Source organism: Danio aesculapii, chromosome 7, assembly GCF_903798145.1.
Source record: "Danio aesculapii chromosome 7, fDanAes4.1, whole genome shotgun sequence".
In the NCBI taxonomy this organism is placed as follows: Eukaryota; Metazoa; Chordata; class Actinopteri; order Cypriniformes; family Danionidae; genus Danio; species Danio aesculapii.
The window spans coordinates 66,691,113-66,707,980 of NC_079441.1; the positions used below are offsets into that span (position 1 = coordinate 66,691,113).

Consider the following 16,868-nt stretch of genomic DNA (forward strand, 5'->3'; position numbering starts at 1 on the left):
ATTCAGAACAATTACACAAAAGTAAATAATAATTCCGCTTGCTTTTTGAGCGCTGTCGAGCAAGTTCATAAGTGAAGTTTATAAACTAATTTCAAGAGGATCATGTGCTTATGATTGCTTGCGGCTGGTCCCGCATTATCCAATTTATAATTCACCAATCAGACGATACCTAAGCCTTTATAAATACCCTAAGTTCCATATCACAGCCATCTTCGTTTTGAAGAATCCCCTCTTCCACCCCTACTCCTCTTCCTTTCCTAGATTGGTGGCACGGTGGCCCAGTGGTTAGCATCGTTGCCTCATAGCAAGAACATCACTGGTTCTAGTCCTTACCAAGTCAGTGAACGTTTCTGTGCAGAGTTTACACAATCCACTCCCAGGTTCCTTCCACCGCCCAAAAACATGCAACTTAAGTTATTTGACTAATCCAAATCAGCACCATAGACATGCTCCTAGTAAATAGTAATATCTTAAGAGCAATCCCTATCTGTTCATTAGTTACTACAGCAGGGGAGTTCTCGAGATCTACCCGAGCTCAAACTCGCCTATCGCCTTGCAAATGGGAGGGAGCCCCGGGCTCGAGGATCTTATGAGCTCAAGTCTCTCTCAGCTTTAGAATCAATCAGCAGCTAAGTGTGAACTCTTGAAACACCTGTTTCTGAAACAGGGCTGTTCTCCGACAAGTGACATAGACATTGAAGAGAGCTGCATCTATCTATCAGCTGATCTATAATAGACGCTGTGGAGAAAACTCACTCTGCAGACACGCTTGTGCCTGGATCCACAAGTATCGCTGTATTAGTTCAGAGAGGAGAGGAAATGTTACCTCACTGACACAGCAGGTCAAAGGTTCAAAGTGAGAGAGAGTGAGAGAGAGAGAGAGAGAGAGAGAGAGAGAGAGAGAGAGAGAGAGAGAGAGAGAGAGAGAGAGAGAGAGAGAGAGATTTTTCTACCCTAGCAATGATATTGTGGCTCCTAGGTTCTAAAGATGGTTCAAACTCACAAGCAGTGAACTGTGCACAGTTGTTGGCTTTTTAAGTAATTGGAGTATTTTAATTACTCTCGCTCGCCACTATTGCCATAGTATGCTACCACGACTTATGAGTTAAATGATGTCAGTGTGTAATAACCGGTTATGATCTATTTCTAAATTTATACCGAATCGTCTTCATCATGGTGCGTTGAAGTAACTTTTAATTTCACACTAAAAACCCTAATAAGTTCACTGAACTAAATTAATTGAGTAAACTCATTGCCTCAATTTAATTGAGTAACGGAGTCTCCCAAAACTTGCATATTTAAGTTTATGTAACTTGCCGGTTTTGTAGACTACACTTCAATTGTTCAGTTCACCAAACTTAGTAGTTAAGTAGATTATACATAAATTATTCTGTTCACCAAACTTAGTACTTAAGTAGATTATACTTAAATTGTTCAGTTTACCAAACTTAGTACTTAAGTAGACTATACTTAAATTATTGTGTTCACCAAACTTAGTACTTAAGTAGATTATACTCAAATTGTTCTGTTCACCAAACTTAGTACTTAAGTAGATTATACTCAAATTGTTCTGTTCACCAAACTTAGCACTTAAGTAGATTATACTCAAATTGTTCTGTTCACCAAACTTAGTACTAGTACAATTGAAGAATAGTCTACAAAATCGGCAAGTTAAATAAATTTAAATATGCAAGTTTTGGGGGACTCCATTACTCAATTAAATTGAGGCAATGAGTTTACTCAATTAATTAAGTTCAGTCAACTTATTAGGGTTTTCAGTATGTGTAATAATATACTATGAAAAAATGTTTAAAAAAAATTTTTAAGCAAAAATAAGTAGCAATTTATTCACATTATGATGAATAATTATATTTGAAGCCACTTGTTTTCAGATTAAAAAAAGAGCTTGCACTTAACAGGTTGCACATATTAGAATTTTACAGTCAAGACTAAATTTGTGAAAATAACCTATTTTTTTTTTCAAAGGATTAATTATGATTTTGAGCTCACTACACTTGAAATCTTAAGTTTTTGCATTTTCATGGTACATACGTTAAATTAACTTATATTTTCAAGTGATAGTACCAAAATGCTAAATTTTAAATTATGTTCAGTCAACTTTACTTAATTTTTTAAGTAAAGACAACATTAGGGGTTTACAGTGCAACACCCCTACAATTTGACATAACTAACTAGATCACAACATGTCTTTGTCATGACAACTTGATATGACCAAGACAACATAACGTGTCATAAATCTGTCATAAACATGAGTGTTGTCATGAGGCCAATATAACTGTGTTATAAATATATTTGAATAATAACTTTCAAATAATTAGCAATAGCGTCATTCATTTTTAATAACTTTTAATGACATTTTATTGATTTTAATTCAACTTGTACCACTGTGGTTGAGGTCAAGAAAGAATATTAATGACGCTGTTATATAATCAATGACACAATAATAACAATGGTCTCATGACAGATTTATGACAAGATATTAGATTAGATTCAACTTTATTGTCATTACACATGTACAAGTACAAGGCAACGAAATGCAGTTTAGGTCTAACCAGCAGTGCAACAGCAGCAAGTGCAGGATACAGGTATAAGTTATAAAGTGCATGTGTTGTCTTGATAATGTCAAGTTGTCATGACAAATACAACGAGAGGTTGTGATCGGTTTATGTCAAGTTATCTCAAACAATGTCACGTTTGCATTTGAAATGACATAACTGAGTGAATGACAGTTAATGACATTTGTCATAAGCATACATACAATCCCATTCATATACATGATATGTGTCATGACAGACTTATGAACAGCCCTTCAAATACACTAAAGTGTCCCATGAACATGAATGTGTTTGCCTTGAATCATATTATGTCTCATTTTGCCTACTTATATTGCTCTAAAAATACAAACTATTTTTTTTTTTAAGAAAAAGTAGACACTATTAAAATTGTTGGCAAGTTTTGGGACATACTACATCTTAGTCATAATTGCATCTTTACCAGACCATAGCTATATTCGTTCTGTCATTATAAAGTGGACTGCCAATCATTATCACATTAAACATCCTCACATTCACACATTTCAGTTCATTTAAGCAATAATCATTCCTAGCGGAGAGAAAAGTGTCAGGTTGATGTGCTACTCGAGTCTTTCATGCAGAGAATCTCAAGCATTTGCATGAAGAGCTTTTTAAAACTTAATGGTTAAAGACATTTTTTTCTAAGTGTAAACACCGTTGCAGGTTATATAAGTATTGATTATGAATTATTCAAATCATCTGATCTAAATAACTCTACTTTATGCTCTTGCACTTGCACTTTTTAAGCATGTTTTTTTTTTTTGGGGGGGGGGGGATTTGTGAACTGAATGCACCATAAAAGCACAGTGTGTTGTTGGAATAATAGCCATTAGTGTTTGCATGAACCAGCACTTCGGGTTTCCACACAAAATAATGGACATAGACTCTGAGCACTCTTCAGATAGTCTATTCACATGTGGGTTATAAAACAAAAGTTCCTTTCAAATCATTTTGATTGAATGCTACTTCGAACTGATGGCCTGTGAATTAGCATGCAGCGTGAATGAATGCGGTGAAAAGTCATGCATGGATATCATGACTTTGCTAATGTCTGATTTGCATAGATTCTGATATCCTTCAAGTAAAATCAAAACAAAAAAAATTGAAACAACAAACATTCCAGAAAAGATCTGTCCGGTTGGTAAACACCTAATCTCAAAAGTCACCTCATATTAGGTAGATGTACTCTGTGTGTCTGCTATCTATGAATCTTCTCCAGTTGACTTCATCTGATCAGTGCATTGAGGTTCAATGTCCAACCCAGTCTCATTCTGAAAACGTACCGCTATATACATTTCTGGAGATCGCCAAATACATACCAGGAGGTACTTCTTTTGTAGTTTTTATTTTCACGAATCCACCAGAGGGCACTGTTTACGTTTTTTGAGATCTAAAATTTCTCTCGCGAGTGCCATTTGCACCTGCTCTTCTTGCGTAAATCCACCAGAGGCCGCTGTCAACTGACGGACCAATTGACCAGCCCACCTCCTCCCCTAATCCAGAAAAAGAAAAGCCCTCACCTGATTTTTACCACTGTTTCAGATTTTACCACATTCTCACCCCGTTATTTACTTGTTTATTTTTATTTTTGGCTTCTGTTTTTGTTTTACCCGCTTTCTGTAACCGTTCTTCACCGGATTCGAACCCGAGTGAGATTGCTACTTTCACACCTGCCTAAACCTACCGCACCAAAAGAGAAAACAAACTCTAGTGCGATTCAACCTAAATGAGGCAGGTGTGAAAACACCTTAAGTGTACACAGCCTGCCATCTCAGTTCCCATTAGTCTTTTGGTTTCCCCCTTTAAATCAAAATAAAGTTTAGTATGTTAGTATAAGTATGTTAGTCTTAAGGATATCTATAAGCTAGCGTGCTCAAAAGCAGTGACAAAATTAGCATTTATATGATATAAATATCCAAAGCTTGCAGTTGTCACTTCCATCTAAATGGATGAAAGATTTTATTGTATCACCTCATACTTCATCAAAACTTTTCTCATCAAAACTTCTGACCAATCAAATGCTCTCTAGTATCTGACATGCCCCGCCCCCTTCAAGACACTTCTTACTTGCTTTTCATTGGATACTCTTGAGCTCACTGAGATCTCACTGTCAGAGCTGTGATAAAATAAATGCTATTGGCTGTTTTTTTTAAAAGGGGAGGAGCTACAATATAGCCCACCCTGTCTTCATTATTCAGTAGAAATAACCTCACAGATCGAACAAAAATGCACAATTCAAAGCACTTTAAAGATCTTTAAATATTAAAGTGGCAACATTTATTTTAAGAGGATAGCACTGGGAGTTGGCGGTTCATTCCGCAGTGGCGACCTCTAAAATAGAGACCAAGCCAAAAGAAAATGAATGAACGAATGAATGAACACTTGGAGTTGTGGGACAGACCGAAAAATCAAACTAAGAGTGTACGGTAGTAAAGACAGTTACCTGCGGACTGACTGAACTTTGCTGGTATGATTTCAACCTGGACACTTCCTCTTCCAGCCGCTGTATCTGTTCATCCTGTGAACACACACACACACACACGCACACACACACATGAGCAGAGATCATGAAATTCACATCACAAATGTTTACCGTCAAACGCAGACATGTTTTGAGAAGGAGACAATAACCAGAGCAAAGATGGAAGCTCAGAACAAACAGAGCAGTGAGAAAATGGCTGCACTGTTCAGTCATAATGAGAAGCGGAGGTGTGTGCGTGAGCGCGTGCGTGTGTGTGTGTCAGGTTCCCCTGCTCTGCTCTCATCACATCTGCTGTCAGTAATCTGTTCCTGAGCCAGCAGTGCTGGGATTAAGTGCAGACTGCAGATAAAGGATGTATGCGTCATTAAAACACACAAGACAGACACGTACACACACTCACAGAGCCACCGGTGAGTAATAATGCAGCCACAGTTTCAATCACCAAAGCAGATTCATTTCTAGGTGAAAATCGTGGCCGTTCAGAGTGCGGAAAAGTAGGATCTGTGGACAGAGGGGCTTGTTTTAACCTCAGGGGTGAAGATCTTTCAAAAAGCTATCCAGATGTGCACTCAAGAATGAACGATTTTCAAAAGAGAAAAATGAAAATGTTATTATGTGGCTATAATGTAGTTCCAGATCATTAACATTCATGGAGAACATTTGAGATGTGTTAATGTTGATCTTTAAATATATAACGGTATAGCATACCAGGGATTTTAGTAACAACAGGGTTCCCACTATTTCATAAAAACCAGATTCAAGGACTTTTGAGGACATTTTAAAGCAGCGTTAATTTCAAATCACCATTTGTAAGCACCATTGTAATTCCTTCACTCATTCATTTTGTTTTCTGCTTAGTGCCTTTATTAATTAGGGGTTGCCACAGCGGAATGAACCGCCAACTTATCCAGCATATGTTTTACGCAGCGCATGCCCTTCCAGGTGCAACCCATCACTGGGAAACACCCAAACACTCTCACTCACACACATACACTACGGACAATTTAGCTTACCCAATTCACCTATACCGCATGTCTTTGGACTTGTGGGGGAAACCGGAGCACCCGGAGGAAACCCACGCGAACACAGGGAGAACATGCAAACTCCACACGGAAATGCCCTGCCGAGGCTTGAACCAGTGACCTTCTTGCTCTGAGGCGACAGTGCCTCCACTGCACCACCGCGCCACCTCTATTGCAGTTCACTAACACTTAATATTTACATTAAAATGTCAGAGTATGATGTTTTAAAGGTGTCAATTTAAAAAATAAATTTGATTGTTTTAAACATCATGCCCCAAGAACAACCCAGGCTCATCCTGAAAATGTATCCCTGTATACATTCCTGGAGATCGCAAAAATCGTCCCAGGAGCTACGTTATTTTTTGTTTACGCAAATCCACCAGAGGCCGCTGTGTATGCATTTTCTCATTTCTCTCGCGAATGCCATTCGCGCCTGCTCTTCCTGAGTAAATCCACCAGAGGCCGCTGTATATGCATTTTCTCATTTCTCTCGCGAGTGCCATTCACGCCTGCTCTTCTCGAGTAAATCCACCAGAGGCCACTGTATATGCATTTTCTCATTTGTCTCGCGAGTGCCATTCGCGCCTGCTTTTTTCGAGTAAATCCACCTGAGGCCGCTGTATATGCATTTTCTCAATTCTCTCGCGAGTGCCATTCGCGCCTGCTCTTCTCGAGTAAATCCACCAGAGGCCGCAGTCAACTGACTGACTGACTGATCGACTGACCCACCCTCTTCCTTCCCTAAACCCAACTGATAGTGTTTTCAAAATCACAGATTGACCAGCGAAATCAAATTTAATTCAAGCACTTTCATGTTTGTTTTTAAGTACTTTCCAGGCCTTAAATCCAAATGCCTGAAAATCAAGTACTTTCAAGAAGTGTGGGAACCCTGTATATACAATGAGACTTTTGTGATTGTTTAGGATCAGATTTTAATCCATTTAATTCATTTTCTTCTCAGAATTTAAAATATTTTAAAAATGGTGTCTCTGGTCATCTCTTAAAATAATCAATAATTAATTTGTACTGAATGAAAACAGGTTAATGTGATATTCAATGTCTCACTTTCATTTTGTTGAAGTATTTTTTTGCAAATTTATTAAGTAATTCTAAACTTTCTGACCTAAGAACAAAAAGCTCAATAAAGTTGTTCATATGACACACTTTTATTTAATTTATTGATCATAAATTAGTTCAACATAGTATGCTTTTCTTTCTTCCCACAGCAAACAAAAGGCAAAATAAATAATCCATTTGATATGTACTGTATACTATAAATTACATTTAGCAGATTTTGAGTAATCCATTATCTTTTTCTCCACAGAGACAATACATTTAAATATGTGACATTAGTATATGATGACGGTCAAATAATTTTAGTCTGTCCCTCATATTAAGCTAATACACAGTATTATATTATACAGGACCATTTATATTTTATTTTTATAGCATTTACTTTTAATCATTTAGACATGAGTTTGACAATTATGATTTCATCGCATAGCACATATTGTAAAAACTCTCCTATTTAGGCTGCACAGACAAAATTCATAAAGGAAATCACGAAAGTAACTGATAAATGTTTCAGTGATTAGTTTTAGAAACAATAAGTCCATTTTAATTCTGCTGTGAGCTATAGCTGAGCCTTTAAAGAAACAATATTGTGTCCATGCATGCTGTTTACATTTTCTGTCTGACTCGAAGTAAGGCTTTGTAAGAAATACTTTGTGTTTAGAAGCTACTCATAAGATGAAATGTAATTAAAACACAAGATTAAAGCACAATGATGAAATAAAGATAATAAAACATGGCGTCCGTGAGCTCACTTTAATATTCTCATTGGAAGATCAAAAAACAAATCTGCCACACACAATTACATTCAATACAAAACTGAGCCTTTCTGGGGGTGAAAAATAAATGACAGGAAGAAAACAATGAACAAAACAGAATTCTGACCAAAATAAATTCAACAAATTAATGTGTATTCTCATTTTTATGTTTGATATTTTAACCATGACACGTTATGTCATACCCATCACTGGGAGACATCCATACACACTCTCATTCACACACATCAAGTACACTACTGACAATTTAGCTTAGCCATTTCACATATACCACATGTCTTTAGACTGTGGGGGAAACCGGAGCACTTGGAGAAAACCCACGTGATCACGGGGGAACATGCATATTCCACACAGAAATGCCAACTGACCCAGTCGAGGCTCGAACTAGCAACCTTCTTGCTGTGAGGCGATTGTGCTACCCACTCTGCCACCGTGATGCCAAAATAAGTTTATTTTTAATGCAATTTTACTGGCCATCTTACTTTACTTCAAACTTGTCTCTAAAAAATGTCTGTAACCAGATAATTGATTGTACCCAATGAAAAAAAAAAAAGATAGTTAGTGAGCACTGTCAACTGTCTAATTCTCATTCTACTAACTATCATCCTGGGGTGCGTTTCCCAGACGACATAACTCTCAGTTGAACTTTCATGGTATGCTGCATCGCTTGGGAAAAGAACAATGTAGTGACGAGTGTTTCCCAAAACCATAGTTTCTCTGTCACAGATCCATCGTTTGAACCACGTATAATGTAAAATGCCCATAACGATGCTCTAAACGGGGTGGTAACAACTTCTTTAGAGAGGAACCCCATCATTTTTTGTGCAAATTTTATTGTTTTACACGTACACGCATTAAAAAAATCCAATATTAGTTTTGGTAAAAACATGTACTTGCTTTCCAATTGAAATAAATGTAAAGGACACATATAGGACCTATTTATGTTTGCTTTACAAATAATATTGAGAATATTCTATTTTAAATCTAAAAGTAGGATATTGTTTATTTATTTATGTTTTTTTTAAAGTCTACTTTTACAATTTGACACATTTAAACCACTGCAGAAATCTTCTAACGAACAGGCCTATGTCATTTACAGTACAGATACATTTCTTAATAAATAACCTAGGCCTACTATAAATTAAAACCATTAACGTATGCTACATAATATTGGTTTCACAAGCAAGATCTAACGTAAATTCCGCTTTTAAATAATAGGTCACCTATAGCTTTCGTCTTGAGCCAGGGCTGTGTTCAAAATGACATAAATGTTTTCAAAGTGTACTACGAAGGGAGCGCAAAACTGAACAGTAAAAATAATTAAAAAGCAAATTACACCTAAGAGAGATGACTATAATGTTTATTTTTTATCTTTCCAGGTTTTAATGTTGGAATGTTCTAAATGAATAGGGCATAGGGGGGATAACTGGGAATAGAACACAAACTAATGCATCTAACTACAGCTGTAGAGGTGTAGTTGCAAGTGTACCGGTTTGCAATGCAATTTGCGAATGTTCGTTGGAACAATGGATTTGGGAAAGGCCAAATCAACAAAGTATGTTTGTAACGACGCAACTTGTGACCTTAGTTAGCTAACGATGGTTTTTGGAAACCTGTTTAGCAGAAGAAAGAAAGAAATTAATTTACGTTTGGAAAAAGTTGAAGGTGTGAAGAACTATTTAGCCTATTTTATTTCAGATCCTGTTTAATTTGTTTCAAGTATTGATTTCTTCATGATGACGATAATAACCCTGCACAGTCCCACTACTTTCATTCATTCATTCATTTTCTTTTTGGCTTAGTGCCTTTATTTATAAGTGGTCGCCAAAGCGGAATGAACCGCCAACTTATCCAGCATAGTTTTGCGCAGCGGATGCCCTTCCAGCCACAACCCAACACTGGAAAACCGATACACTCTTGCATTCACACACATACACTACAGCCAATTTAGCTTATTCAATTTACCTACAACATACAAAATATACAATCTCACCCTGATTTTGGTCACCCTGATTTTTGGTAGAGCGCATGTCTTTGGACTGTGGGGGAAACCGGATCACCCGGAGGAAACCTAGGCCATCACAGTAAGAACATGCAAACTCCACACAGACATGCCAACTGACTCAGCCGGGGCTCGAACCAGCAACCTTCTTGCTTGAGGCAATCATGCTACCACTGCGCCACCGTGACACCCCGGTCCCAACACAAAACCTTGCTATCTTTTAACATCCAATCTCACCCTGATTTTGGTATTGCATGTCTTTTCTTGTCGTCTCAAGTGGGCTCGAGCATCAGACAGCCATTCTTCTAGAATTTCATCCCAGCTTCTCCAGCTTTTCTTATCTTTTTTGTAACTGAATTGAGCTCTGCAGTGACTCTGTCCACCTACAGGGCGGCGCCAGATTTAAGAAACATAATGCAATAGACGCTTCTTTCTGAGAGAACGCACACGGACAAACTCATTCAGTCTGACCCTTGGTGGAGGTGACCTTCTTGCAATCAGCCCTGTGGAGCACTTATTTCCCAGCTATAATCAGACTCGCTCACTAAGGCCTGACCTTTTCTCAGCAGCCCCTCAGCCATGGCTATGTATAACTCCAATATAAAATCCAGACCCCTAGAGAGAGACATCTGCTAGAGCTCAGATCCACGGCCATACAGGTTAATGAGGGAGAGAGACCGCAAGCACATACACAACAGCGCTGCACAAATAATCTAGAAAGATTTAAGATGGTATGAAAGGTACAAGATATGGAATTTGCACGCAATTTCTAGTGGCAAAGGGTAACGCTTCTAATTTTAAGTTACGCTCATGGAAACAAAGACGCAACTTGGTACAAAAATAATCAAAGAAGTTCACTAGAAGTTCGGCAATTTTTGTAAGGTCCTAAGTTATTTGGTAGTCATGCAAGAACAGCTGGAGAGTTTTGTTCATAGACCGTTAAAAAAATTGGACGACGGGACAGTGCCTTTTTCTATTCAATACTTTGAATGCAAAACGGCTCATGACAGGCAAAACTGGCGCAAAAAAAACTGGGGAGCCTGGGCATATGTAGAAGGACAACCTGATGGAGCCGGAGGCGGAGCCACGGTATCAAACTTCCAACCAAAGCAAAGATTATAGAATACACAAGGCGTGTCACTCGTATACTTTTGACTGGGGAAAAGTGTAACTGCCAATATGGCGAATGAAGCTCCGCCTTCTAGTACAGGAGCCAATCAGCGATCGCTATATGGTGAATAAAGCCCACCTTCTGGTACAGTAGCCAATCAGCTTCCGCTATGGAATGACAATTCTCCGGGGAAGGGGCTTGGACCAGATGTAAGTTTGTGATATACGAACATTTAGAAATGAAACTAAGGAGACAGTTGTTGTTTAATTGTGTTGGTTATTCGTAATATGAAATGTAATCGTAAGCTTGGTGAGTAGTTTTGGAGAATTTGATGTTTCTCCATTCAAACAGAATGGCCGAGCTTACTGCCCGAGAGGCATTTCAAAGATGGCTACCGAGTTAAATGACTTGCCTTAAAGGGACTTTGACCAAACGATTGTACGTCAAATTAACCACACCGCCTGAACTTCTCGCCGGTATCTGCACTGTAACGACTGTAACAAAAGCTTGCTAAATAAATATAAACACTTACATTTAAAAACACATAATAATATAAGATTTATAAAAAAAAAAACTATGTGATGTAAGCTGTTTTTAAGAATTTAATAAAACAATATATGTTGGACTGCAAAATAAACGATCTATCATACAGTATATCCTAAGTTAGACTAAGATGTTGCAAATGTAATTATTTTTTTTATTTGGGCTCAAGTCTCGTTTGTTAACATGGAGGAGGCGGGGTTTATGACTTGTACTGCAGCCAGCCCCCAGGGGGCGTTATAACAGCCAGGAGCATCACTCAAAAGCAGGCGTGAGGCACACCTGCACTGTAAAAAAGAAACATTACTTTACAGGTAATTGTCTGTATTTTTTTCCAGAATTTTCCAGTTTTTTCATTATACAGTGAAATGCCTGTTGTTTTACAGAGATTTTTTTGTAATAAAAAATTATAACATTAAATTTACAGTTATTGCTTGTATTTTAATTAATTAATTTAATTTTTATTAATTTTTCTGTTTTTTTAAAGGAAATTCTCTGCATTTTTAGAGAGTAACACGTAATTTTACGCTAGTATTTACACATTATTCCTGTAAAAATAGGAAAAAAAAGTTCTGTCAAATTGTTTTTAGTACTATTGAAGATAGTAATCATATGAAGATTAATGTGAGGTTAATCATGTCAAATAATAGCCTATTGTTTGTAGGCTTATTGTTTGTTTTTATTATATTTTGTACACATGAGCTACGTTAACGAACTACAACTCCCAGCATGCACCTCGAACACCCGGGTTCCTATTTCTCACTGATTTCACACACAGCCAGAAGATCATTATGCACTGATTTCAAGAACTATAAACTCCGCACACACAGACAAATCGTTTGAGTCTCACTGTTTAGTGAGCATTACCACGTGTTTTCCCTTGCCGTGTTTGACGCTTTGCTTTGCTGCTTTGTCTGCCGCCTTTACGTTTGAGATTTTCTGTATGAACCTGTTTGTTCCTGTTTCTTGCTTTAATTGCAAGATTATTCTCTATATAAACTGCTATTTGATCCTCAACTTTGTTGTGCAGGTGCCCTCACATGACACCAACCTTTTTGGTTGTTGTTAAATGATGTGCAAATGTGCTATTTGTAAAAAAAAAAATAAATAAATAAAAAATAATAATAATAATAATTGATAAATAACAGTTTATTTTTTTAAACTAATTGTTTTGGAGTTTAACCTACATATCCTAAAAAAATTTGTTAAACTATATTAGAGTTTTTAATTATATTTACAGTGTTTTATGACAACAGCAATTATTTGTACTTAAGCTTTTTTAATCATTTTGTAAAAGCTTTTTTTCCTGTTTTAAAATTGTATGGAATATTTAGAGATTTTGTGCATAATTACAGGAATGAATTAGTATAATCACATTAATTAATCTGCATAATTAAAGTAATAATCATTATAATCACATTGATTAATATGTATAATTGCATTAATAACCTGTATAATTACAGTAATAATCTTAAAAATCACATTAATTAATCAGTAATTATTGTATAATTATAATGCAATAATAAATTCTATATTTACAGTAATAATTTGTAAAATTACAGTAATAATCTGTGTAATTGCAGTAATATTTAGTAAATGGCAGTAATTACCTGTATCATTACAGTTATAATCTGTAAAATGACAGTAATAACTTGTAATTATGGAGCAAGAAATTACTGTTTATTTACAGATTATCTACATTTTTTAAAAAATTCTGAGTTTGTTTTCAGTTTTTAACAGTTTAAATGCAAATGATCAACAGTAATAAACCTGTAATTTAATGATTTTTGACCGTAAAGTATGTTCTGTATTTTTGCAGTCTTTGCTTGTGAAAATGGTTATTTTTTTGTAATTTACAAAATATCTCTGGAAGCCCTGCTGCCAGTCTTTTGACCGTTTTTTTTTTTACCGTATGTTTTTTACAGTGTGGTTTGGTCTGTTGTAATATATATATATATATATATATATATATATATATATATATATATATATATATATATATATATATATATATATATATATATAAGCTATTCTAGCATCACTACCAAATAGCTTAGGACCTTACAAACATGGCCGCTTAATGACCTTCATTGCCTAAAAGGTAATTATATACCAAGTGGCATCTTTAATTTGTTACTATGAGTGTAACTTGAAATTAGAAGTGTAACCCTTCACCACTAGAAATTTGGTGCAAGGTATCAAAGTCTGTATTATTTTTACTTTAAATGAGTGTGACTTCTGTTTTGTTTTTGTTTGTTTTACCATGTTTACCTTTTAATTTACCGTGAGCATAACTTAAAATTTGTAGTGCCACTGGAAATTGGGTGCAACCTACATACATTGTAACAATACCTTCATGTTGTCCCAACACAAATTGAAACAAAGTTAACTCAATGGTTTTTACAATTTTATGTTGATTAAATAAAGCAATTACAGCTCATTTTAAATAAGTAGTGTGAACAAGCAGCACGTATATTTTTTGTGTGTATCTTGTACGTTTTGACACTTGATTAGAGTTAAAAAAGGAACTGTTAACTGCTTCCATTACCCATAAACATTTGAGTGCTGTTGAGCAGGTTCTTAAACAATTGGCCATTGTGTTTACATACTCAATAGGTATGACTCTGATTGTGATCATCACTTGATGCTCTTCACCTTAGAGTATATAAACAGAATACAATGAGCAATCAACAGTGTTTAAGAATACACTCAGCAGGGCTTAAAATGTCAGCAGGAAATGCTGTTTTTTATTACATTTTTTTGCTACCAAAGTTTTTGACAACCCTATACTCGATAATGTTGAATATAACAATACTTGATAACATCAGCTGATGCATTATTAAAACAACAATAATGGTGTTATTGCAGTTAATACATTCCAGCACAGCTCTAATAGAAACATTTTATGGAATTTAGTAGTGGAATGAAAAGTTTCTTCATGATACAAAAACATATTTTTATTCAAAATGTGTGGTGTCTCATAGTTGACCACTCAACTGAAAACAGATTGTTTATATGTTGACCCAGATACTATAATGAATCTCCTAATGCCTGTAATTTGTTCTTCTTTAACACTGTATTTGTATTATTCTTATTCTTTTAAGTAAAAGTGGAAATGCACAACCATTGGCTAAAGACTTCAAGCTCAAGTCTCATTCACTTCCATAGATTTTTAGCTGTAAATAAGCTTGTTGTGCTGCTTGTAGTTATGGGATGATAACCGTGTTCAAGGTATACCGTGGTTTGGAACAGTCAAGCTTGCAAAACCGTCAACATTTTCTGCTATACCGTTCCTAAGGTAAGAGTACGAATATTTTATTGACTTTTTTTGTATGTTTTTTAGGACAACAGTGTCTCCAGCAGAAAAGATATCATAAGATGCTGTTTTAAATTGAAAAGAAATAAATAAATCTGTTTCTGAAACAAATGACGACAGCAGTAGTCAATAATTCATTTGAATTAAAGGAATATAATGATGAAGGTGATTGAAAAGGTATAAAAAGAGAAAGGTATGATGAAATTTTAATTAATGGCTATTAGCTATTATCCACACCACCAGGTGCCAGCTTAATATGTGACTATTGTATTTATCAGCAAATTATGAAGAAGAAAAAAATACTCACAGCACCTTAAAGGGCCATGAAAACCCCCTGTTTCTAGTTTGGAAAAAGTCAGGAAAGTGGGTGTGTCTAGCTCTGTTTAGGTGGGAGTGTCAGGGGAGGGAAAGAGGGAAGGATTTGAATAAAAATGGGAGTTTCCATTTGAGCACGCGCTGATTTTCACCGAGGCAAAACAAACAAACAGACGCAGGGGACAAAGACCGAGACTGTGTTTAATGACAGTGGAATGTTTGACACCGCACATCGTATAAGAGAAAAAACCTCTGCATTTCCCAGTAACTCAGATGCACTTGGTAGGTCAGAAAGCCATGTGTGTGTAGACTATCCTGCCACAAAATGCGGCGAAAATTCAACATGACGGTCAGTAATAGTTTACTTGCAGTGTTTACATGTTTACACTCGGAGAGCAGCATTCACAGCAGATCTTTCAGCCCATAATATTGTAGTGATATTAACTTACTGTAAACTAAGTAGCTTAGAAATCATTTTGACTAAGGTCTGTCTTTAAACACTGAAAGAGTACTGCTGACGATACGAACTATGAATGAACAAAGAAAGTGCACTGATCGCACACACTTACCAAATCTGTAGAGACAGGACTATCCACACCAACTGGATTCGCATCTTTTTTAAAAGGAGACGAGCAGCAAATCTAGATTTCACAATTTCCAGTTACGAAAAGCTCTCGAGTAAACAATGTTGCACCGCGCTGATTGGTTTGAACCAAGTCTTACTCATGAATGAATGCAGCACACTCAGAGGCGTCATAAGGTACTCCTACGTACAGACGTCCAGTCTACACGCTGGAATACACGCTAAGATCTCATGGTCGTGACGCAGCTTCGAAAATTCGTTTCAAAACACAAGTACGAATTTACTCGAAATAACGCAAAAACAACCAATTTTAAATTTTTTGTGAAATATATCTGTCCTAATAGTGTTTTTTAGAAGTGTGGGACACATATACGCCTGTCAACAGCTCAAAAAATGTGTTTTGGTGTTTCGTGACGCTTTAAATGATAGGGTATATGCACAGCTAGTGCTTCTTCCCATACTGATAAACTTCTGGTGAACGCACAATGTGACTTTTTCAATTTTATACAGTTCCTTTTACAGTTCAATTCAATTCAATTCACTATTATCTGTATAGCGCTTTTACAATGTAGATTGTGTCAAAGCAGCTTCACATAAAAGATCATAGTAAATTGGAACAGTGTAGTTCAGTTTTCAAAGTTTAAGTTCAGTTGAGTTTAGCTCAGTTCAGTGTGGTTTAATAATCACTACTGAGGGTTCAAACACTGAAGAGCAAATTCAACGATGCACAGCTCCACGGATTCCGAACCATGCAAGCTAGTGGCAACAACGGCCAGGAAAAAACTTCACCAATTGGCGAAGGTGAAGAAAAAAAACCTCAAGAGAACCAGGCTCAGATGGGCACGACCATTGCTCCACTGGCCAAACGTTTTGTGCAGAGCTGCAGTCCAAGTGCCGGAGGCTGGAAGCTGGACCTTAGCGGAGACTCGTCTGTCCCTACAGCATCGATGTTGTAATGTAATTAAAATACAATCAGTTAAATAGACTTCAGCATTCATTTAGTAGCTGAAGCATAAACCGAGATGAAAAGTTGTCAGGATCAGCAGGCGAGTGCAG

The 16,868-nt window shown here is 36.4% G+C and overlaps 1 protein-coding gene across 1 annotated transcript in view; it reads right to left on the reverse strand.

Moving 5' to 3' along the window:
- LOC130231466 (centrosome-associated protein CEP250) overlaps positions 1-16,868 on the reverse strand; it is a 275,795-nt gene that overhangs the window by 166,303 nt on the left and 92,624 nt on the right. The window contains 1 exon segment of the mRNA XM_056460798.1: positions 5,038-5,112. Coding sequence (XP_056316773.1) covers positions 5,038-5,112 — 75 coding nt within the window.